Here is a 26,257-nt window from a genome sequence, read left to right as displayed (position 1 = left end):
ACTTGCTAATAGCCTAAAAAGCATCCCTGCGTGTCAACAATATGCTAGAACACTTGCGGGAACAATGCAGAAGGCGGTTGTCCTTGGGTCGCTCCGTGTTCTCAGGGTCCACGAAGCTTTTGCTGGATCGTCTTATTGATTCCTTTACAGACTGTAACCACCTATTTCACGGTTGTGAGACGTGGTTATGGCTGAAATTTTACCGCGATTTCGCTGGAAGCGGGTGCAAATTTTCAGATTAGCACCCGCTCCCGGCGAAATCCTGCGGTTGTCCTTATGACAAATTTTTAGTTATATATATGTGTGTGTGTGTGTGTGTGTGTGTGTGTGTGTGTGTGTGTATGTGTGTGTGATTCACGGGGGCTCCTAGTGAATTTGTCTCAGTCCGCTCAAAATAATTTTTTTACTGGGTATTTAGTTAAAAATGGTAATATAACAACGACATCATTTCTATTTTCACATAGCACGAATAAAATCAAATATTATATGTTCTAGGGATGTTGGCTACAAAATTAAAAACAATAAATACGCGTATATAAAAATAATAAAGGATAAAATAGCGTCAGTTGAGTGGTTTGCATCACTGCACCAATAATGGTTCACATACCCCCACTGACGCTTTTTTATTCTGAAGGACGCTATATGAACACAATGTAAGTAAATCACTTAATCTCTTCGGATTATAAAAGCCATCAACGAAATCAAAACTATACTTAAAAAAGCGATGAAAATTTACCCAAGATCACGTCTTCTTTGCGCACCTCTCAAAACTTTCGTGAACATTTATTTCGAGCGTGTCTGGTATAAACACTTGAAAAGATGTGCGCACTCGGACTATTCACGATGAAAAAAGTTAAACACAGAAACAACATCTAGCACGACTATTGCTACATAGATGACGATTTTAAATAGGACAAATTGGAGTGGTTAACGCTACCCCGCGGTTCACATCACCTCACTTTATCATATACATACACTATCGTCGGAAATTGTTAGCCCGATCAGCGAAAGTACTATTGACAATCACTCCTGACGTGAAAGCGTAACTAATAGTTCAAAGATTGAGCGAGAAACTTTTTTTAACTGTTAAAAAGCTTATTAAACTGCGCGTCAAATGAGCCCTAATACAGACATTTTTGACATTTTGAAGAAAAACATACTGCGCGAAATTTTTTTTAATTCAAGAACTTCTCGAATTCTGTATCTCGACTTTAACTTGTGGCATCCGCTAGGAAAGTTGAAGCAAAACTCTCACATTCATACATATTAGTATTTGAAGTCTTATCTTTGATTTTGGCCCATTATGCTTAAAAAATCTTCTCGGGTTCTCGAGATACGACTAAAAATGTCCAAGTCTCCAAAGTCAAGTTTTAGTCTGCGATTGCTGCTGTCTACTGCGTGCGCGGTGTTCAACAAGTTCTAATGTTTTCTTTCTCAAATTCTGCTCTTTCTGTGACTTTTGATAATTGAGGGAGAAAACGGACAGTTTCAGGATATGACAATAAATGTTCAAGGGTGTCAGCGTCGAGTCTCAGTCGGCGAGTCCCACAGACGACCAAACTTGCTGCTAAAGCAACTGGAATTCGGGACAGACAAGCTTGGATTTCTCCAGGAGCGGGTTCTAATATGAAAAAATTCACCCACTCTCAGCGAAACCGTGGTAAAATTTCAACCGTAACCACGTCTCACGATCGTGAGATGGGTTGTTACAGTCTGTGACGGACTCAATACGACGATCCGGCAAAACTGTCGTTCACGCTGAGGACACGAAGTGACTTACCCAAGGACGACCGCCTTCTGCGTTTTGCCCGCAAGCGTATTAACATCGTGTTGACACGCAGGGATGCTTGTCAGGCTATGAACCAATGGAAGCTTGGCATCTACAGGAGTGCACATGATAAAGACGAATAGTTTATCAGAATATTCCGGGTATAACCTTTGCAACTCACTTATAAGGTCTCCATAAATGTTTTTCTTTCATTCTCCTTGAATATAATGTTTTTGTCACCTTGTGCCAAAAATGAGATAAAAAGCGTAATTCTTTTCTAGAAGTCAAGGAAAACTATGCCAGGCCTCGAAAGCGCTAAAGAAACAATATTCGATAATATGATGTTCCAGTATATGCAGCACTTCTCATTCTCGACAACTGACTCGGTGCCTTTGGGAGCATTTCGCGGAACAGTATTAAGGCTAATGCCGTAAGAGTGACAGAGACGGTAATAAAGCACTCTTAGTGCCGCATTGTGCCTTTGGATGTAGGTAGTTCCCGCATGAGCTGGACAACTACATAGTATATGTCCTAGATGCTTCGGGTGTGAATGACATGCTTCGCAAATATCATCGGAAATATCTTGGCTCAAAATGTGGCGACGATATGCTAAAGTGAGAATGACACCATCTTGACATGCTGAAATGAAATCCCCCGTGCCTTACTCCAATCCAGGTAATGTAGGAAAGTGCATCCGTGCATCCTCTTGTCGAAAAGCTGTTCACGGAAGTTTTTCTACTGTTCTTTCTTAATTCGGATTTCAGGAATGAGGATTCAAGATAGATAAGATTTCATGCATTTTGCTGAACCCTGATATTGAAGTCAAGGCCGAGTGTTTTACTAGCACCCTCCGCCGCTTTGTACAGAAACGCTCCTTTGCCCATTTCTTCGTGCCTCCTAGCCATTTTAAGAAGAGAGTTCCGTCCATTTGCTACTACATATCCCGTATCCAGAATAATCCTGTAGTGAAGACATGCAAGATTTAGTTTTCCGCGACCACCTTGATGGCGTGATATGTAGAGCCGCGGAAGAGTAGACAACTATATGCTCGTTGCACTAGTTACACACTAGTATGCACGTTGCAGATACTTTGTTCCTCGCCGACAGTTCAGAAGACCAAATCTGCCGGATGGGACGTTTGTACCTGCTTCGGAGTGTCTCCTTTATAGACGTCATACCCTGAATGCGGCCTGTGGTACGCTCAGATATATATGGGTCCCTACAGCGCGAATGTGTCGTACAGTGCTTCGGTCGAAAAGTTCAGGGCCTTCGGGCATGCCATTAAGTTTTCCTCGCTCCAAGTAAACGTTGTCGAATCTTTCTAACCCAAACTCCATTCCAATCTTCTGAGAATATTCCTTGACAATTTCTAGAACTAGGTTTAGTTGCTCTTCATTCTAGAGATAGTAGCAATAATGTGAGACAAAAGAGGAGTGGATTCATGAAGTCGCCCTGAAAGACACCTCTCTGAAAGGTAACGTTGTTAGTTGTCACACGATGTTTTGCAGATGAGAAAATAAATCTGGTTTTCCAAAGCGACATCAATCTCTCTATGAAATTCAAGATGTGTGGATGAAACTTTGATCTTTCCAAAAGACAGATGGTAAGTATATGAGAGTTCAAATCAAAAGCTTTCCGGTATTCAATCCAGGCCATCGATAGTTCGCGCTATTACAATGGTGCGTCTTTGTAGATACATCTATCAATGAGAAGGTTCTCTCCACATCCTGCTACCCTTTTCTTTGAGCAGCATTATTCGTACATATCCTGTCACAAGTTTAGTTTGTCCCACAAGTCCTATCATTTAGGTTATCTGTGAAGATCTTATAAAGTGTGTTTAAACAAGTGATTGGCATGTAATTCTTCGGGTCAGATAAGTTGCCCATCTTTGGCTGGAGTACTGCGCGCCCTACCACCAAACACTCAGGAATAGGATCCTCCGACTTTAGATATTAGGTCATAATTGCAGGACTAATTGAATCACGTGTATTTTCACCTTCTACATTTTCACTTTCGTGTTCTGATTCTGTATCAGAATGGGACAGAAAATTGTTAAAAAACAAGCTCTTTATTAATTTCTTCAAACATGGATTGAGAAAATTTAACTTTTCTGCTACCTTTTTTTAATTCCTTTTCCCGGTCGTTTTTATCGTTCCCCATTTTGACGATCTTAAAATGTAATCAGTATTAAAAAACATTAGTTTTAAAACGATTTTATTTCGTTGTTTATTTTTATTTTGTGTTAATGTTACACCCGGTGCATTTAAATTATGAAATGAGGCAGTTATTATCGATTTTATATCGGTGATAATAAATGAAGCATTTTTCGTATTCTTCATTCTGTTTAAATTCTTATCTCACTGAAAATTTAAGTGAGTTCACACAGATACAATGGGTCACCTGTTCGTCGTCTAGACTCAAGCGATTTATGGCTTTCAATTATACTTCCGAAATTAAATGTGCTGCACTGACAGTAACATTACGCAATCTCTTTACTTTAATTTTCTCGAGTGTCCCACCAGGCAGTTATCAGTTGTAACACTACCATCTTTTTTAATTGGGAATTGACTTTTGTGTTTATTCATATTTTCAATTTAATTATTACTGTTCTGTTTGATTTGCGTTTGTTGTTTCCAATCCAGAAAATTGCAACCAACAACGTAAATTGAATCAAATACTGATAGGACATTAAAGCTAGCCCTAAACATTTTACAACTAAACTTGAACATTAAAATAACAATAAATTAGTAAAACTAATTCTTACAATAAAAATTCACACTGAAATTTTAAATCATTATTAAAAAACAACAAGTCACGGATTGTGAATTCAGCCCAGGGAGAAATGATTACATCTTTTCACGATGAGTTTAATTAATTTTCAGAAAATTCCTTTCCTATAAAAATAAACAAAAATAGCATTCTCCTCAAATATTAAACCAAAACTTCCTTCGCACATCGAGGTATTTAGCGTAAAATAAATTTCAAAGTCGTTACGAATTATTTTTAAATTCTGTTCTTTTCCGTAAATATCAAAGTAAAATACCCACCAAAATTGCAGTAGCTAGTGCAACCATGCACAACGAGGTCTTTATTGTAAAATAAAGTGCGAATTCGTTACAATAAATGTTGCAGGCACTACATTTACATTTCTTCAAATTCCCACACTGCTTGCAAAAACATGCACGACGAGGTCTCCCGACAAACCTGAAGTGCAAAGTCGTTACAATCATGCATAAATTAACTTATTACAAAAAAAGGATAAATTCCCATAAAGTTATGTCTAACTATCTTAATTCTAATGAATTTAGATAGTTTAGTCAACGTAAGTTCTTAGTTCACGTAGGAGAATGCGTTAAGAGTGGCGTCGTTTTTGGCGTTTATTTCAAGTAAAGTTCTGTCTTCCATGACTGGTGGATGAATGGTGAACGGTGAATGGTGGATGAATGGTTTCCGAGAAAAAATACTTTTTTGATTTTCCTTTTCCCCTACATAATTTATAACAAATTCAATTTGAAGGTTTAAATTCTTCGCAGTGTTTTGCTACAAGTGGAGGCCAATTTGCCATGCTTACACGGATATACCCCTTTTTGTTTTAAATATAATGAATATTGCAAAAACTATAGATCTAAAACGATTTTTGTGCAAAACATAAAATTAAAAAAAATTATGTTCTTATCTGAATCATCTTTAAACTTAATTAATAATGGGTTGTATATAAGACTACAATTCCTCCAGGTTATAGGATTAACTTGTGTTCAAGTTATCATAAAAAAAGTATTTTGTGAAATACACACACACACAAACTCACTCACACAAACACATATATTTTAAAGGTTTCAGTTTTTGCAGCTCATTCAAAATTTTTTATAATATATTTCAATGATGTTTAAATCTGTGCCAAATCTTAAAAGTAGTTTTCGGCTTTCTTCTTTTGCACGGCAGATTTTGAGTTGTCATTTTGTAATTGATTTTCTATTTGTTAAATTTTGTGTGAAAATTTGTTTTAATTGGTTTGCCAGTGCTATTTCAGAACAGTATATTGACATCTTATGAAAAATGTGATTGTTATAAACAAATGAAATAAATAAAGACGCGGTTTGGGTATTTCTTTATTTCAAGGTGCCTATTTTGGATTTTTTTTCATTAGTTCATGGGATTAAACTGGTTGAAAACTAAATCGACTTTACATGAAGAAAAAGAGTTCCAAACAAAAATATTAAGTTCCGGAATATCACTGGCAAGCAAATAGACACAAATTTCTAAATAAAAGTACCACAAATTTTAAAGGATTGCTTAAACTTAAACTCTGCAATTACTTGGTCAAACTTTAGTTTTGACGATCCAAAATTTGATTTCTTCCTTTTGAAAATCTTTTCATTGGGTTAATTTGTGGTGGCTGAGGACCACCCTTTGTATAAACCCCTGAATATTTTATCAGTTTTTGTATATCTCATGGTTTTCAAAATAACTCAACATTTTTATTTTAAAACTCTTTATACTAGATTAACTCGGGGTGCCCGAGGCCACGTAACGTATCTCTACTTTTATGTGTTAGTTCAGGTTGATCGAGGTCTCCACCAAACAGTGAAAAATTGGTCAGTTCTCACGCATCTTTCTCCTCTTTCGAGATGAATCAAAAAAATTTTTTATTTTAAATCATTTTATTGGGTCATTTCGCGTTTGTCAATACCATTTTTGCTCTGCAAACTACTTAACATTGGTTTATTTTTTAAGTATCTCTGATCGTTTCCGATATCATTCAAAAACTTTATTATTGTTTTGCATTTATTATAGGGTTAGTTAGAGAGGTATGAAAAAAATCCGCTGGAAAAGCTGTAGAATATAATTAGTTTTCACGCATCTATGACCGTTTTCGACATAATCCATATTTCAGATTTTTGAAATTTATCGAATCTATTTATTGCTTTAGATCGGAGTGACTGAGAATCATCACCCTTTTGAAAATGTTGTCAGTTTCCGCTCGTCACCGTTTTTAAGATAAGACCGAACTTATATTTTTTTGAGTTATTTAAAAAATCTTTAAAGTTATGTGAACCAATAATCGTGACGGTCTTAGTAATCGTGAAACTTGGTTATGATTTAAATATATTGTTACAAAAACATATTAAAAGTAACATTTATAGATGAAACACGCCTTTTTTCAGCATTTTATAAAAGTATATAGAAATTACATTCATTCAGATAAAATAAAAAGCAAAAAAATTGGCATCACGATTACTGGGACGTTTACCTTAATGGGGTTAGTTCTAGTTGTTCAAAAATAAACCCACTTTGCCCAAACCTTTTAAATTCAATTAGTTTTCACGTTTGTCTGGCAGTTTTCCCGGTAATTCAATTTTTTTTCTTTTATTTTGTTTACTAGTTTACATCGGGTAGGCCGAGGACAACCGACCTTTATAAAACCCTAAAATATTGTCAGATTTCGCTTACCTTTTGTAGTTTCCAGGATAACTTAAACTTTTCATTTTTTTTATTATTTAAAAAATCTTTTTATTGAGTTAATTCATATAAGTCGAAAGCAAAACCCTTCTGAAAAAACCTTACAATTTTTGTAGAAAGCGATTCCTCTCTTAAAAACCTGAAAATGTTTCCATTTTCACGTATATGTGTCGCTTTAAGAGATAATTCAAATTTTTAATTTTTTTTTTCAATTTTCAACATTCGTTTACTGGTTTACGTCGGGGTGGCTGAGAACCATTCCCTTTTAGAAAACTTCTGAAAATGTTGTCAGTTTTCGCGTATCTCTCACCGTTTTCAAGAGAACTCAAAACTTTTTTTAATAAAAAAAAATATTTTTTATTGACTTAGTTCATGTAGATCGAAAACAATAACCATCCGCAAAACTAAGAATTTTCATTTTGGGGGGGGGGGGGATATTTAAAAAATATTTTTATTGGGTTATTTCGAGTTGGTCGAAGACAAAAGCCCGTCTTTAAAAACCGTAAAATTTATTTCGTTTTTACGTTTTTCTCATCGTTTTCAAGATAATTCAAACTTTTGATTTTTTATGTTGAAAATTTGTTTACTAATTTAGGTTGGGGTGACCGAGCATCATCCCCCTTTAGAAAACCCTGCAAATATTGTCAGTTTTCGCTTATCTCACACCATGTTCAACATAACTAAAGATCTTTATTTTGTTTAAATTTTGAAAACACTTTCTTCACTTTCTTCTATGTTAAGAGAAACTAAGAATGAATTACAAATAATTCATTATAGTAATGAAGGCGGAAATGTTGACTCTTTTAAAAAGAATCAAGTTCTCGCATTTCTGCGTCACATTTTTCGAGATGGTGCGAGATACTTCGATATTCTCAGTATGAGTACTGAGAATAACTGTACATAAAATTTCGGGGGTCTCAAAACGTGGACATTTGGCAAATATGGAGGGGGGGGGGGGGGGGGGGGGGGGTCAAATTAGACACAAATCTAATACCTTCTCTAATGAGAATGTAAAAAATGCTAAGATAATCTTGTTACCTAGGGTAATCATCTACATAAATATTAACAGATGTTTTTTTTTATATATTTTAATTTATTCAAATTAAACTTAAAATACCTCACATTTTAAAAACATAAACAATTAATGTAATATAATACTTTGTATTTTAGAATTATATATAGGCATACACTTTTCGGTACATTCATTTTTAGTTGATGTAATTAATGATTATTGGAACATAATTACGAAATGATGAATTAAGAAACGCTTTATCTTACAGTTCGAGAACGCAAACTATCTACATTTATTTGAAGAAATCTAAAATTGCGTCAACTATCAAACATTACTGTGCGTCCAGTACACTACACGGTTTGAAATACATCGGTGATACCAACCTCTCACTTTTTGAAAGGTATGTTTAACTCAAGAACTACCTAAATATTTGCTTCTCAAATTTCCGAATACAGCGTATAAGGGGTTGTTTGAAAAAAGTTGAGAACTTAGGTCGCGAAAATCTCTATGCTGAATGTCATGTCATTCAAAGTTTAAATAATTGAATATCAAATCTGACACATCTAAATACATAACTAAGTATATAGCAATTTTATAACATATAAATAAAGAGTGTTAATAAAGCCATTTTTGACACCAAATAATTCTTTCTCCTTCCATTTTTATGAAATATTTAGGCCAAACTAGATGATATAAATCTGTCCGCTGTGCGGGTATATTCTTAACTCCTTTTCGATGTTCCAATTATATTACTTCAAGTAACTAATTTAATTTACTAATTTAACTAATTAATTAAATAACTAACAGTTCAAATAAGTAATTGAAACTTAATTGATTTAACTAATTCAAAAAGAGATAAAACGCATCGTATCATACGGTACCGTCAACAGCTGATAGGTTAAGCTGTAGATCCTTCTATCATACACTTTGCCCAAAATGTAAAATTAGGCGTACTTCTCTTATCAAATAAGTTTATAGCAGACTCCGTGCAGACTATTCAAAAAATAGAACTGTAACCAAAAATGTCTTCGACATATTGGGCTGCACTAATCTGACAATCACTGCTGAAAAGGTGACGAAAGCATTGACAGGAACGAAGAACTTGCTAAAGCACCAAATTGTATCATGAATTTCAGGTGGAAGAAGTTTAGTTCTACACACCAACATCTGGCCGCAATTTCACCTCATATTCAATGTCGAAGACGCCCATTCCTCAGTAGCTGATATTAGAACACACTGTACTTGGATTGGTAGCTTGGATTGGGATTTAGCGATTCAAAATTTATAGGATGTGAATACTCTTGTCCGTCGGACAACCGACTTTTTTTGTGGAGCTGTGTAATTGATCGTGTTTAATTTAAAATCAAACTATTTAACTGTGTTGTATGTATATAATAATTTTGGATTCAAAATTCAACTGGCTAGTTAAAAATTCTATTATTTTTGTAGAAAATTCGACTATTATTTTTTTTTTAATTTATGGTAAAAAATTTCAAAATCAGCTTTCAGCTTTCTTCTCTCTCTTAAATAAAAAATCTTTATTCCTTAAAAAATCATCTCTTTTGGTAGAAAGGTGATCTTTTTTAGTTAAAAGTGCAACTGTTTGATCAAAAATTCTACTATTTGGTTCAAAATGAAACTATTTTAGAGAAAGTTCGTTCTTTTTTGGTATAATTAAACACTGAACTGTTCATGATTTAAATTTAATATCCTCAATTATTCTTCAATAAAAAAAACTAATTGAGCTGGATATCAATTACATTGTACTTGAATCATATTTTAGTGAAAATCAAAAGAAAAATCAATTAAGCTGAAAAATGTGACATTATCTATGAATTCGTGTATTTTTTTGCAGCATGGTGGAAGAAATGAAAATGATTTTGTTCAAGAAGAGTTCACAAAAATGGTTGCTGAATGGTTATCCGTTAAATATAAATCATTCTACTTCTTTGATGATGAACTAAGCCAGCGCTTGTTCAAATATTTCAATCCAAATGAGATATCCCACAAAAAAACTGCATCAAGGGCTTATGTACTCTGCACATCTAACAAAATGAAGGCCATAAAAAATGCTTAAGGGACTAAGTCCAAATTCTCGATCACGACAGGCTGGCTGACATACGTAGGTAATAAAACGTTTTTCCTAAGAAATGTAATTCCGAAATTTTAATTCTTTATTATGATTAGAAACTCTACATAGGATATGATAGAGAAAAGTCGCTTCTTTGCTACAGGTAACAACTAATACTACGATATTACTAGGCATTACAGCGATAAAGATTGAGAACAGAATTCCATCGTCCTGGGTTTTGTTCCTTCGAGCGGAAAAAATATTGAAAATATTTTCCACAATACCTTGCAGGCCTACAAACTGCACAAAAAGTTGCAGGAAATCACAGTCGACACTGCAGCTGCAAAGTTGATGTTGATTCAAGACTTGCAAAACTTGTTGAAAGACGTTATTGATGTGAATTTTAGTGTCGAGAATCAGCATGTTCGATGACTTTCCCATATTTGTAACTTGGGTGTGCAGCGTATGCTGCACTTACTAGAAGCAGGTGAAGCAGATTAAGATGTATAAAACGGACACTAAAACGATGATGATCCTTCAAAGAATGTAGAAGAAGATGTCAGCAGCAATAAGAAACCGACAGTCAGGAGAAGCTACAATCAACTCAGGAATTGTTGCGAATAACTCAATATTAGAATAATAGCAACAATAATCTATGTCTGTACCAGGTGGAATTCGACGTGCAGCATGATGAAAGCAGTGTCACATTTCAAGTTTGCTTTAACCTTGTTGTGCGAGAACAAAAGGGAAAAATTAGGCAGATTCAACTCTTTTTTTGAGTAACATGCAACTCTCCCAGAAGCTGTTATGGGATTCAACATGTTGCTGGACAAATTAGACGGAGAGATTCTTCACCCGAGAGGGAAAGAAGATCAGATTGTAACACATGTAGTTTTGCAAACTGTTTTTCAGGCTACCACAGAGAAAATACTTCAGTACTATACTTAGAAAAACTGGGTCTATTGTGTAGCTCTGATATTATATACGAGGCATAAAACTGAAGCCTTCAAGTTCGAGTCCTTTTTTTAAATCTACATTTACTATTATTCTGCTGTCGCATATTTTTTTCTTTGTTTTAGGAAGACATCAGATATCTAGCTTCCTTTCGTGCATTGTCTCTCGAAATTGTCTTTCTTTAGAAGCAGTCACCCATCCAGCATTCCAAACACTCTATTATTTGTATTGTTTAATGTTCAAAGTATACGCCTAACTACCAACGTATAAAGATAAAACTATAACCGAAGAAAGTCATGATTCGTTTGTATTGTATATTCAGAAGGGCAGCCGCCTTCAGCAGTGTACTATTAAATGAGAAAATGTTTACATCTCGGCAAATTCATTCTGGCCATTCCCAGCTCGTCGTTGGGCATAATCTGTTCCTAATTGTCATTGGCACCAAGCGCGAAATCTGTGATTTTTCTCACATTGTATTTAGCAAATTTAATTGTTTAAACTCGCGAATAATTCTTTTCGTTTGACATAAATAGAATTTTTCGTATATGAAAAAATATTTAGAAAGAACCGCGCAATAATGGACTGGGTAGCGAGAAATTCATTTCACCCTTTTAGTAGAAACACATGGAGTAAAATGTTTTGGCTCTTGAGAATTCGTTCCGAATTGTGTTGGGTTTCTTTTGGTGTTTAGAGTTTGGAGTTAAGATTCTGTCTCTTTAAACACACTACCTTTTCAAATATTTTTTCTATTTCAACAACTCTTTGCAATACGTTTAAATTATTTAAATCAATTAAAAAACGTAGTGCAATCTTTCCAAATGCTTTACAATTTTTTAAATCCTCTAAAATGCATCATATGTTTAAATATGAAAATTTGAATTCCGCAGATTCTTTTGGATTATCTCGTTTACGGCAGCAGTAACAACAGCTTTTTTATACATTTGGAGTGTGTATCAGAAATGGATATCATCCCCAATAATAATTTCTCTGAGTCCCGAGCCTGTGTCATTTAAAGAATTTCCTTTCCCATCAATTACATTGTGTAATATGAATAATGCAAAAAAATCAGAAGCTGAACGAATTAACCGAGGGTAAGCTATAAAAGTTACAATAAAATTACATTTCACAGTTTACATCAAATAAAACTTTAAAGGAAGCCAAACCATTTTATTGCGCATCTTTTTTTCTTAATATAAAAAACTGGTAACTTTCTTCGTTTATGAAATAACTAGAAAAAAAGAAGAAGCACGACATAATATTTCCGTATTTTATAACTTCAAGTCCGTCTGAATAACAAACTATTTTGAGTTATTATTTCAAACATTTAAGGAAGTATGCGTGCAACGATATTTTACCTTTTAGCGTAATTCAAGTTTATCTTTTTTCCAATGGAAATAAGTTATTAATCTTTTTCTGGGTAAGTCTACAAAGAACGTTTAAATATTTTTAGTCACAAAGTATACCGACGAAAGTTTGACCAATCAAAAACTTCCAACGAATGAAATGTTCAGTCGAATTATCAGAAGTTTTCTGTAAGAGCTTATAGTTAAGTCTCGGGTACAAAACAAAAAATGAAACATTAAATCCTTATTTCTATGAAAAACGTACGGATAAATTTCAATGTTTTTTACGAACAGCCGGTAACAAGCGTTGAATTCAGAAAAATTAAGAATTTGTATTCCTATGAATATGCGATTTTTCCTCAGTCTAAAAATCCCTCAACGATAACAGAATAAGTGCAGAACCTATTCCTCTCAATCGACTTAATAAAATTTAACGAAAGCATTTATTTATCCTATTTTTCATTATTACATCTTTTTATAACTTATAAAGTCGGATAATATTCAAATTTATATTGATTTATATTTTAATAATTAATTTAAACGTCTTAAAAAACGCAACAAAGAAATCTATGCAAATGTGTGAATTTAAATAATTTTAACTCTAAGGAGGCAGAGTTGAATTGGTGAGAATTAAAATATCTGAATTCACATTCCGCATGAAGGACTTAAAACAACTTATTACACATATTTTGTGAACTTATCAGAAGGAATTAAATAAAATCAAAATATGACCACTTCTGAGGAATAAAAAATATCTCTGTGAGGTGCGTTACCGGTACAATTAGAAGGAATTAAATATATTGAAAACACGTTTTCTTTAGAAGAATAGAAAACTGTGTGGCGGTCGCTATGGAAATAGAAGTCAATAAGTTTAGGAGGTATCTTATTCTTATTGCGGCATTTTAGACAGATGGAAAAATCGTGCATTGAAAACAATAGAATCATCTTTACTTTTGCGCTGAAATCTGAAAATATTAATTTTTCTCTATTCTAAGTTTATTACCGGGCAATACGCATTTCCTACGAATACACTGAAAGAAATTTAGGGCGACTGCGGTATTTATACGTACCACTGTTGAGCTGAACACACGAGCCTTGGCGCGCCCTGTGTTCAAGACATCTACTCTCTTATTTTAAGAACGCTGCGAAACGGCGCGCCAAACTTTTGGGACAACAGCAGTCTCAGAATTCAGTAAGAGGGTTGCGTTATTTTCGGGAGACGCGCCGCACAGTGCAGCGAATTAGAAAATTGGGGTTCAAAATGACAGAGCCTACAATTTTCATCCAATATCATCTTTTTTTTAAAATTAAAACTAATTAAATTCTGAAGAGGTCTACCGAGGGCCAGTTTGCTAAAAAGGCTCTACTTGTCTGTTATTCAAGTTGCAAAATGCCAAAAAACCATAATTTGTCATATTGGAGCGGTCTGTCGATTAACAAATCCTAATAACTTAGATGAAGTTCGTACAATCTATTTAATTGTTACAAACAAATTTATGAACAAAATCGATTATTGCTGTACATTGAAGCCTGGAAGTTCTTTTCATCACGTTTTCCCTCGCGAAATCGAGTGAAATTAATGTTTCGTTGAAATCAAACAGTAAAGTATATATTTTTTTATTATTATAAACGCCTCTGTAAATATAAAATGCATTTTTTCTGCGTAATCATTAGGTTTGCCTCCAAAAATGTTAATTCCATGACAGAAATGGACAATAAAAATATTTACCATTGTTATAAACAATACTGATTTATCAATAATTATGCTCAACAAATTCATTTAATAGACGCTTTCAAATAGGAAAAATGTCTTTCTTGATGAAATGTTGATTATATCATAAAATATGAAACTCCTACGACTCAAGAGTCGCAAATAATGAAAGTCGGGAAAACACAAAAATTGAACGTTGAGTGACGAGAAAAATGTGAGAACCGGAACAAGTAAAATATGAAACAACTGAAAATCGCTTGTGTCCCTTGATTTTCAGTTGTTTCGTTTTTTGGAAGGACATTGAAAAGTTCACGCACGTATCCATTGGATTTTTGTGTTTTCCCGACTTTAATTATTTACGACTCTTGAGCAGGATTGTGCACTGACGCGTCAATCGGATTTTCTGACATATTATACGTAAAAAATGTATTATACGTAAAAAAACCTGTAAAATCGTAATAAACGTAATAAAGTTGGTGGACTTGGATAGAGCATAATATAACCTCACTTTTTTTGACTATGCTTATGTGTACCAACTTACATTGTTGTTATTTATCAGAACTCCATTTGACATAAAAATATCCCCAAGAATATCAAAACTGACACCACTCATTTTATAATGATTATTTTGACTGCTTTCATCTTATTGCATCAGATTTTCTTCTGACGCGTTTATAATTATAACGCACTTTTTTCTAAAAAAAAGTGTTTAAATCAGCACAAATCCTTGAAAGAATTGTTTCTTTATTTTTAAGATATTTGCAGTTTAGATGGTTTGAAAATTCACCTGTGGTTTTTTAACCTTTCTTTAGATGTATTCGATAATACGCGGTTGCATCCCTGACAAAACGCAAAATTTTTGCCATTTTTTTAAATAAAAGGATAATGCTTCCCAACATGGATTCCTCGGTCGGCCGCCTAGATTCATTGTCGAAGTTGTAGAATAATAACTTTTTTGCATTCACTTTAAATTTCATGCATGGAACATAATACCGCATACCGCTACCGGCGCTATTTTAAAGTTATGGAACGAAATGTGATAATTTCGACACCATCTTGAAAATGTATATTACATTTTGTACAAAACTGAGGACGTAATATACGTACATAAATTACGTCAAAAACCTCATGTAATTTACCTAAGGTATATTACGTGCACAACCCTGTTCATGAGTCGTAGGAGTTTCATTTTTTATGATATAATCAACATTTCATCGAGAAAGAGATTTTTTCTATTTGAAAGCGTCTAGTAAATGCATTTGTTTAGCAGAATTAATGATAAAAATGAAAAATATTGTCAAACGTCAGTTTCCTCCATCAGAATATTATTTTAGGGACAAAATGATGAATTATACAAAAAAATGGATTTTTTCTATCAAAGAGTACCCGTTCAATATATTTGTTAATCAGTATTGTTTATAACAATGGTTAATATTTTGATTGTCGATTTATGTCATGGAAATTTTATTTTTGAAGGCAAACCTAATGATTGCGCATAAAAAATGAATTTTATATACACATAGGCGCTTATTTATTAAATTGGTTTAAAACAATAAAAAAATTATAAACTAAATATTAATTTCACTCGATTTCGCGGGGAAAAACGTGATGAAAAGAACTTCCAGGTTTCAATGTACAGCAATAATCGATTTTGTTCATAAATTTGTTTGTAACAATTGAATAGATTGTACGAACTTCATCTAAGTTATTAGGATTTGTTAATCGATTGTAAATCTATCCGTTTTTCACCTTTTTGAGGTAAAGTCAATGAAGGATACAGAACAGGCACCTCAAATATGAAAAATTATGGTTTTGTGGCATTTTGCAACTTGAATAACAATCAAACAGAGCCTTTTTTGCAAAATCGGCCTCGACAGACCTTTTCAGATTTTAGTTAGCTTTAATTTAAACAAAAGATGGAAACGGATGAAAACTGTAGGATCTAAATCATTTTGAATCCCAATCCTTTACTTCGCCTCACTGTGTGCCGGTTCATACACGTACGGGGCGTCGTGCTTTACTTTTTAGTATAATTAGAAATCCTAATTTTATTTACACCAGATTTAAATGAGGTCTCATTTTATCTTATTTAAACTTAGAATACATGTATCATTGAATTTCAGAAACAAAATGAATAATTACATTATTATTCTAAATAGCCAATTATTCTTCAAATTATAATAGCTTTTAACTTAATTTTTCGATTGAAAAATGTTTTATTGTAAGCATATACGTAATTTTATAATTTCTCAATTTAATATTTATCCACATTTTTGAATCAGAAGTACATTTTCATCACAAGTTATGCTATAAAAAACGTCTCTATCCAAATTCAAAACATATAACCCACAAAAAATTAATAAAATTAATAAAAGATATCAGAATTTGGGTTTAACGGTGAAATGGAAAAATTGTCTTTAAAAGAAAATCGTCTTACAATTTTGAGATCTACCTATGGCTAACGGTTCCGCATACCTTTTCCAAACCAGGTATATACGAGTATTTATGTGTATATGACCATCTTACTCATAGACTTCAACACTGCAACTAAAAATACGAAAAGATTTTGTATTAATTCATCGTTTTTTGTTTACATTAATGAAGTGTGCGCAAAAGCGGAAGTTTTTTATTTTTTTATTTCCCAATTTCTCCTCTAGGCTAGGGGAAAAGAGAAGCTCTGTAGAATCGTACTCAGGCTACACATGTGTTAAACGAACCGGGGTACATGGAGAATTTAAATTTACTTATAAAAGTTAATCAACTATAGTGTATATGAACATACCCTGCGTGAAGCCGTAAGTTTTTCTCAATTTCCTACTATTTCTCCTACGCTAGAGGAAATCTGACGCCCTGTAAATTAATTTTGAAGTCAAATTCGAATTCAGCTACTAAAAATAAACTTTAAGTTACGCATCACTTTGCTATCGTACGAATATCACATTAACAGTTCCCAGAATTCTCTTAGTTTTGAGGATTTCTCCTAGGCTAAAGGAACAATCCTACACCTAGGGAAATTTGTGAGGTCGAATTCGGATTCAGCGACTCAAAATACATAAGGATATACTTTCCTCGTACCCAGTTTAGACAACTTTTTTTGTGGGCTTGTGTTATTTAAGAAAATACATTAATATCCAATTAATTTTTCTCATATCGGCACGGAAAGACAAACTGTGCAGCTAAGATCCCGGGACTTCGGTCGTCGTTTGCGCACAACAGATGGATTAATAAAACCCCTAGCGTTGGGCGGTGGCGTTACCAGCGTGCGCAGATGTTCAGGCTCCCGCTCGACTTGGGCCTCAGAAGCCCAAGTCGCTGTGGGATTATGACCTCAGTAATCTCAATTTTGAGCATCGACTCAGCCGCGAACTCAGCGTCATACATAAGTTATTAGTTAATATGTTTATAATGGAGTGCATTTTCCAGTTTAAACGATCAATCTATTAAACATTTTTTTATTGAAAATTGAAGTATTTTATTTCAAATATGATTGACGAATTGACTAATATTTTAGTTTTAGAAAGTAGAAACATAAATTGTATTTTATAAGTTCTAGTAATATATTTTCGTGCAGTCAAAAGTACTCGTATGTTTACTTGAGCGAATTAATAAAGCTTGCGAATATCTTCCAATAATGACAAACATCGAAATAAAAAAATTTTTTCTACTTGTTTTCGTAAAAGCAAAAGCGAAGAATAGTTTTTTTTAATCATAGGACAAAATTGTGATCCATGAAAACTTGAAAAATTGAAATGGTTTATTCGTGAAAATGATATATATTTTAGTAATTCATTAAAGCAGATTAGTATACGTTTATTCACTAGAAGCACCACGCCGAAATCGCTACACGGCGTCTGGACTTGGGCTTCTGCAGCCCAAGTTGCTTTGGGATTAAGGTGTCCGTCCATTGCACCCCTACGCGATCGGCGGTAGACAGTATAACCACCGCATTATCTGTAGGTATATTACGCAAGAGGTCGGTACGGTAGGAGCACAGTTTGTCTCTCCGTGCGGGACCTAGCTACTAGTTCGTGACTTTTTTATGAACAGATTTTGTCTGTGTATGAATGGATGACGTCATTTTTTAATATGAACTCTTTATATTAGTTTGATTAAAATTATATGTTGAAAAGCGATGTTTTTTTGTCTGAATATTATATAATTAATAATAATTACGATGAGTAGGATGTAAATTTGACATAATTCAGACGAAAAAGAAGTATTGGTTTGAAGTATGTCAAATTTATATCCTACTCATCGTAATTATTATTAACTTTTTAGATTAATTAAATATTAAAAAATGTTAATAAATAAAAGTTAATTCACAATATTAACTACTGTATTAAAAACTTCATAGTGGATCCTTTTGTTTATTAAGGGTCTATGTTTACTGAAGCTTACATTTGTGTTTACGTAATCGAAAAATACCGTACACACATGACAAAGAAGGGAGGAAAGAGGAAAAATCACACATTAAAGATTGGAAACTTATTAGAAGATTGCATGCTAACTATGCCACAGAGAACAACTTTTTTCTTTTACCTAAAAAGGCCAAAAAATCGTATACATATATGAGAAAATAAAATTTTTCATGTCTCGACTTGGATGACAACCTTCTGCGCCGCGGTGAATTCAATCTCATGATACCACGCAAAAAAATAAAACCCTTGTACTTCATGAATAATTAGTTTATTGGAAGTAAAACTTCACACAAAATTACGATGGATTCCAATGAACATTTTATTCGCTGCAAATATTTGATTGCTTAAACTTACGTTCGCTTGAATAAAAACTTGCTTACCATGTGCCCATCGTATAAAAAACATCGTTTTAGGGCGGATAAACTGGAGAAGCTTTTGCTTGATGATATATGCAACAGTGAAAATATTAGTACATTTAATGATTTGGATGATGAATCTACAAAGTGGAATAATGTTCGTCGTTTCATGATTAAAGTAAGAATAATTTTGAATTTGTATTTACACCTGGCCCTCAATAATTTGTAGTTTTCTGCCAAAAGTTCCAGACGTTGCTATTGCATAATCATTTTTATTTTGAATGAATAAATAAAACTTAAATGCATGATCAAATATATAACTCGCTGACATTCAAAGACAGCAGGGGTCTTCAACGAGGAGAAATTGGGCCCCAAATACTCATTTGCAACATGTTTTGTTACCACTACTACGTCGTCTTACTCGGAACGGAAAAACTCCGTCTCTATCTTACAGCTGAGTAAAGGGTCGTGGTGGTAGAAACGAAGCATGTGGCAAATGATATTTTTTGAGGGATAATAACAAAAAATTGTACTGTGCTAGATAAAAATTGTACGCATGTGCACTATTTTGCAGTTACGATCCTTTTACAGCTCTCTGTCATTCGAATAATGTAGGTATCTGTCGTACCGATGCTGCCTGCAGCACTCAAGAATAATTATGGGAGAGAATTGTATCACATATTACCTCGAAATACACACAATCAAATTCAGAAAAATTAAATTTTTTTTAATTAAACCACAAAAAAGTTTGCGGGGACGTCCGTTAGCATGTTTGATATTATGTCCTAAATTTTTAAAAGAAAATATTTATTATTTTAGGAAAACAGTCAGGGGAACCTAAAACTTTTGAAATCAATAATTTTCTATGTAGCACATGCCCTTAAGGGCATATGACACAGCCAAATACCTATATTACCGACCTCACTTTATCAATTCACTGAATATTTTTTTGAACCTAAGAACTTTTTTTGTAAATAAAATATCGAGCTGAAACTTTGGAAAATGTATTAGAGTATACAATAAAGTACGTTTAGGTACTGCATTTTGGTAGGAACTTCACTGAAAATTATTTCATCTTTTTCTGGACCTCGACATTTTTTGAACGTTTGAACTTTTTTTATACATAAAATATCGGTCTCAAACTTTGAAAAATGCAAAAACCGAAAAAAACTACGTTTCAGTACAAAGCTTGATAATAAAAGATGTAACAAAAAATTCTCAACTATCAATTCCATCGGTATCAGCCGGTAACGTTGTACACGAAAATACGAACCCTCTAGAGCCTCGTCTAGTGGCCGCCAGGGTTCGTATTTTCGTGTACAACGTTACCGACTGATGCCGATGGAATTGATAGTTGAAATTTTTTTTTACACCTTTTATTATCAAGCTTTGTACTTAAACGTAGTCTTTTTCGATTTTTGCATTTTTCAAAGTTTGAGACCGATATTTTATGTATAAAAAAAGTTCAAACGTTCAAAAAATGTCGTATTTTTTGTTTCGCAGGTGTCTCAATCATGCAACGATATGCTGCATTATTGCCAATGGCATGGCGCCAAATATGATTGTGAAAAACTTTTTAATCCTACTATGACGGACGAAGGTATCTGCTGCAACTTTAATTCGGTGCATCGAAATTATCTTTTCTTTAATCCGTAAGTGTAGCACAAGGTGTTTTTATATAGCAATAACAACAAAATTACTACGATTACAACGTTACTTTGGTTCCCAGACACGCCCCAGTAAATACTTGAAAATTCTTTGATACATTGTATTAAGGTTATTGTATTACGATTAAAAAATTAAGAATAGTATATTATGCATTAGGGATGGAAGCATGCGTTTTTGATCATACGAGATCAAATACGCCTGCATCATTCCGAGGCGACAGATTTTTTTCTGGTCAGAGCAATTTTATGTCAAATCATCTGAAAAATTAAAGCTATTGTTCTTGATTACGATAAAAATTCTAGTATCGATTCTCTTAGATGCTGAAGGAAAAACCCTGAAATAATTGTTGAAAAATTGAAAAAAAAACTTAAAAGATATTAAAAATCAAAAATTGTAGTTCTTTTTTATAACTTTCATACATTTGGTGATTTTAATGATATCAAGTTCTATTTTTTACTAATCATCCCTGATAAGACGCAGCTTTGGGTGGAATATTTTGTGGGAAATTTTGTTTCTTAAACTTCTTAAATTTTTAAGAAACAAATTTTTATACTTTATTTCTGAAAAAATCCACTTTTTATTTTCTTTTATTTTTGTATAGCTATCTAATTATGTCCTCTACAGGCCCTGTACATATCAGAAGGAAACCTTGTTTAGTTTACGAAAAATATTCAAAAACTTATCCCAAACCGATGCAGACGATGAGAAAACATGTACCAAACAGACAAACAATAGACGAATATTATAATCGCATGATATTCGTAGGGTTTTTAGAGAAATTCAGTTTACAAATTTGCTTCTGAAAATGCCAAGGAATTGTTTATATTTTTTTTATACTGCATCATATTTACGAATAATTTAAAAATTACACCTTAATAGCATTCAAATCACGCAATTTTTGGAAAAAAAGGTTCAACAATTTCAATTTTGAATATTTCCTAAGGTTTTTGAATTGTTCAAAAACCATTTTAGGTTTTTTCTTTCAACACCCAAAAGAACGGATACTAGAATTTTTCATTAAAAACACAACTAAAAACAGCTGAAATTCTTCAAGTTATTTAACATGGAATATATATTTCCCTAGAGCTCTATCAAGCGGGCACTAAGTGAAAGTGTACTGTAAAGAAATTGCTGTAATTTTACACGTAAGTTTACAGCTAATGAATGTTTATATATTTATCCTTTCCCCCCAGGAACACATCATAGAACTCAAGGTCCCATCTTCCATATAAGTGCTACATAATTTTTTAGATCCTTATGTTGCATTTTTTCTGACTTTTAATATAATTTGATGTAATGTAAGTGAAGACTAGCACGGCAGAACAGCCTAAATGACAAGATAAATGTTTTTCAGAAGAGCAAAGAAAGTTTCTCAAAAATGAAATTATTTATTAAAAAAAATGAGAACCTACTTTTTGAAGTTTATTTCATTAATGCTCGGCCAACATAACGAAATAATAACTACGGGACGAGCCTGTTTGCCGACTACTGGCCCAAAATACGCTAGTAACTTTGGGCCAACTACACTGTTAGCTAATTCTGTAAGAATTTTCAAAAACGCATAACTAAAGCTTTTTATGCAGTAACCATTTCTTAATTTTACTAAACAGGAATGAAAACTTCAAAAACGATAGCTGCATAAAGCAGTCATAACATAATACGTAGCATAGAATATGCTCATTATGTCAAATGTACGATCAAAGCCAATCCTTTATAATAAGATATCGTTTTTTGCATACTCAATGCACTGAGAATATTATATAACCGAATTACATACGTACTCATATAAACTCCTCTTAGATCGTCTCGCATTATATTTACATTGCCAACAAGATTTTCGTTTCTTACATAAATATTGATGTGAGCCAGGTGGGAATCTCGAAAGTTTATCCCATTTGTAGCATGATTCTGGTCAAGAAAACCGGCTAGAATCTGACAAGGGTATAACGCTTTTGCAGATCAGTGCCATTTGTACACTGTTAACAATGTTTGGAATTCTACAACACTTTAACAACACTTCTACGATACAAGCGTCAGTTATAATTGCAAAAATTCCAGTATATGTTTTAGAGCGTTTTAAGGCGAAAATTGTGCACAAGAATTCACGGAATTAATGAATTTCAAGGAATTAAAAGAATTCATATAATTCACAACATTCAAGGAATTCATTATGTTCACGGAATTCGCGAAATTCATGCAAATGAACGCATTCACAAAATGTAAGAAATTTACATTTATGGAATTCACGAACTTCAAGGAATTTGTAGAACTCACGGAATTCGCGGAATTCAAGGAATTAAAAGAATTCACGAAATTTATAGAAATCACGGAATTCAAGGAATTAAAAGAATTCACGAAATTTATAGAATTCATGAAATTCTCGTAATTAATGGAATTCAAGGAATTTATGTAATTCAAGGAATTCACGAAATTCGCTGAGTGTATGGAATTCACTGGTTTTTTAGAATTCACAGAATTCATCGAATTTATGGATTTCACGCAATTTATGGATTCCACGCAATTCATCAAATTTATAAAATTTACGGAATTCAACAAATTCAAGGAATTCGCAAGAATTAACTGTAATCAAGGAAGTAACAAATATTGCCTGTTATTACGAAATTCGTGGAATTTACGAAAATCGCGGATTTCGCGGAATTTATGCAAATGAAGAAATTCATGAAATGTACGGAATTCACGGAATTTACGGAATTCATAGAATTCGCAGAAGTCATGGAATTCGTGGAATTTACAAAATTCGATGAATTTATGGAATTCAAGGAATTCGCGAAATTGACTGTAATCACGGAATTCACAGAGTTCACGGAATTAATGGAATTCACGAAATTGATTGAATTCACGGACTTCAAAGGATTCATGGAATCAAAAGAATTCACGGAATTCAAAGGATTCATGGAATCAAAAGAATTCACAGAATTTAAAGCATTCACGGAATCAAAAAAATTCACGGAACTCAAAGGATTCATGGAATGAAAAGAATTCACGAAATAAAAGGAATGTGGGATTCAAGGATTTCGTGAATTCTTTGAATTCCCTTAATTTCATGAAATCAGCCAATTATATGAATTCCTTTAATCTCGTGAATTCCTTTGATTCCGCGAATTCCTTGCATTTCGAGAATTCCGAATATTCTATAAATTCTATGAATTCCGTAAATTCCATGAATCTGGTGAATTCCGTAAATCTCGAGAATTACATTAACTACGTGAATTCCACTAATTCCGTGAATTCTATTGACTATGTAAATTCCTTAAGTTCCATGAATCCCTTGATTTCCGTGCATTCCGTGGATTCTTTAATCACCATGAATTCCGTGAACACTTCGCATTCCGTGAATATCTTGCATTCTACGAATTCCTTAAAGTCAATGAACTCCTTGAATTTCGTGGATTCCTTGAATTCCATGAATTCCATGAATTCCATGAATTTCATGAGTTCCATGAGTGTTACTTCCCACTGGACTTGTATTGTAAAATTCCAATACATATAAGGTACCATACCAATGCCAGCATTTGAAAATTACAACATTATGTACTGTAGCGTTACCTTCCGTTTCGGAAATATACTTCCAATACATGTAGTAGAAGTTTCCTACAGAAATTTTAAATTGTCGGAAAAATTGTTTAAGGGGCTCTCTAGAATAACCTCCTGGAGTCTTCGTGCGGTTCCCGAACTTCTTGTATACAATGGAGTCATGAAGCGCTCGCGCGTATTCAAGTACTACGGCGCGAGCCCCAGTAAGGAGATAAGACACGATTCTTCTGTACTATCGTACTAATTGAAACAATTAAAACTGAAAAAAATTTTATGATATTGATTAAACAAAAAAGAGAAAATTTGAGGGGCAAAAGTGACACTTTCCACTTTTGTCAACAATTTTTTAAATAATGTCTCATTTTTTTGAGTTCATCTACTAGCTACGAGTCTGATTTTTTAAAATCTTTCCGGATTTTGGGTTTCAGATCATTTTTTCGAGTTATCGCGCCCTCCATTTTGCTTCTCGAAGCGGAAAAGGGTGGACGTCCGCCCTTATAGTACCAATGTATGTGGCTCTGCGCAACTAAACAAATTTTTTATGAGCAATATGAGTTAACAAATAAATCCTCAAAGTTTCTAAAAGATACATTGTTGCCTCGTCTTCAAAATCCTGTGAAAAAATCACTCTCATTTCCAGCTCTCTACACCAGATTCTGGATTATTATATTTGATCTTTTACCTATTGAATATTTAACAAATATATGTAATTTAACACATAAATAAAAACCATAGTAAGCGGTAGAAAAAACAATAATTTTTTTTACTGTCCTGTATAAAGTGCATACATTAAGGGCAGGATTTAAAACAATAACACATTGTGTATCTGCGAGCGTAAAAAAGTCCTCAATTCACACGATGTTCGTTGTCCTACATTCATTGAAAACAAGCATTTGAAGCAGATAAAGGATGTTTAGTGTCCTTAGAAATGTTAAATTATAAGTGCCGGGTGTAAAGTTTCATGTAAAGGGTGTAAAGTTTCATGTCGACCCGGCGGCGGAGTGCGCATGTATGAACGTTTTTCTTATTTTTCACAGAAAATCTTATTTAAAAATAAGATTTATAGAAATTAGCAGTTTAAAAAAAAAACATTTTTGTTTAATTTAGAAAAAAGAAGGATAATAAAACCTAGCTCAATGTTTTAATCTTGTTTAAAAGTTGTTAAAAGTTAAAAAAGTGTATCTGTGCTTGGCACAAATAAATTATTTGAATATTCAATCTATAAAAAAGCCTAATTTACTTGTTGCGAATAATGAAGTATGACAAAAGTCAGGCTTTCTCGAATGTTCCTTGATCTGGGATTTTAGATTTTACGAGAAAACTATTTAATAGCCCATCATATGATCAAAAAATATAATTCTCTCATTCATTTCAAGCAAGAATACCAATAACAGATTTTTAATTAATGAAAACCTACTCTTGTATAGGGTCATCCACAACAGTTTATTTGCCATATAGTTAAAAATTTTTTTTAAGATTGACTCTTAAAGAATTTAAGTGTGCGATTAAAACACCATTGTTTCAATTTAACTATTTAAAATAATGTATTGAAAATTGACAAAATATCAACAGGCTATGTCGACTTTTTAAACGAAACATTGGCTCCCTCATGGTATGAAACACATGGGATGTGACGTCACGTGCCGTCAAACCACAAGAATGTAATACTCCAAGAAATTACCAACTATTACCTGTCAATAAGAAAATACGATTATTTTTTACATTTTTTGGGAATAAATAATTGTTTAAATGATTTACATTTATTTAAACAATTAAACATTGTTTAAAAACTCATTTATATATATATATATATATACGAGGGTAGTTCAATAAGTCCTAAGAATGACCAAAAGATGGCGCGCGAATCGCTCCAAATCATCTGTTTTCAGTCAGCACCACTCCCGACTAGATATATGGTGCAGTCACAGTCCACATCTTCGG

The 26,257-nt window shown here is 33.2% G+C and overlaps 2 protein-coding genes across 9 annotated transcripts in view; one reads left to right on the top strand and one right to left on the bottom strand.

Annotated features, from left to right (window-relative positions):
• The window catches only part of LOC117175109, a 416,485-nt gene that overhangs the window by 202,376 nt on the left and 187,852 nt on the right, over positions 1–26,257 (bottom strand). The window lies entirely within an intron of this gene.
• Positions 16,094–26,257, top strand: part of LOC117175111 (pickpocket protein 28-like) — a 170,265-nt gene continuing 160,101 nt past the window's right edge. Inside the window, exons 1-2 of the mRNA XM_033364680.1 lie at positions 16,094–16,391; positions 20,597–20,745. Of these exons, the coding sequence (XP_033220571.1) occupies positions 20,618–20,745 (128 nt within the window). The 5' untranslated portion in view covers positions 16,094–16,391; positions 20,597–20,617. The remainder of the gene's footprint in view (positions 16,392–20,596; positions 20,746–26,257) is intronic.

This window comes from Belonocnema kinseyi, chromosome 6 (genome assembly GCF_010883055.1).
Source record: "Belonocnema kinseyi isolate 2016_QV_RU_SX_M_011 chromosome 6, B_treatae_v1, whole genome shotgun sequence".
NCBI classification, from domain to species: Eukaryota; Metazoa; Arthropoda; class Insecta; order Hymenoptera; family Cynipidae; genus Belonocnema; species Belonocnema kinseyi.
This window is presented reverse-complemented; position numbering and strand designations above follow the sequence as displayed.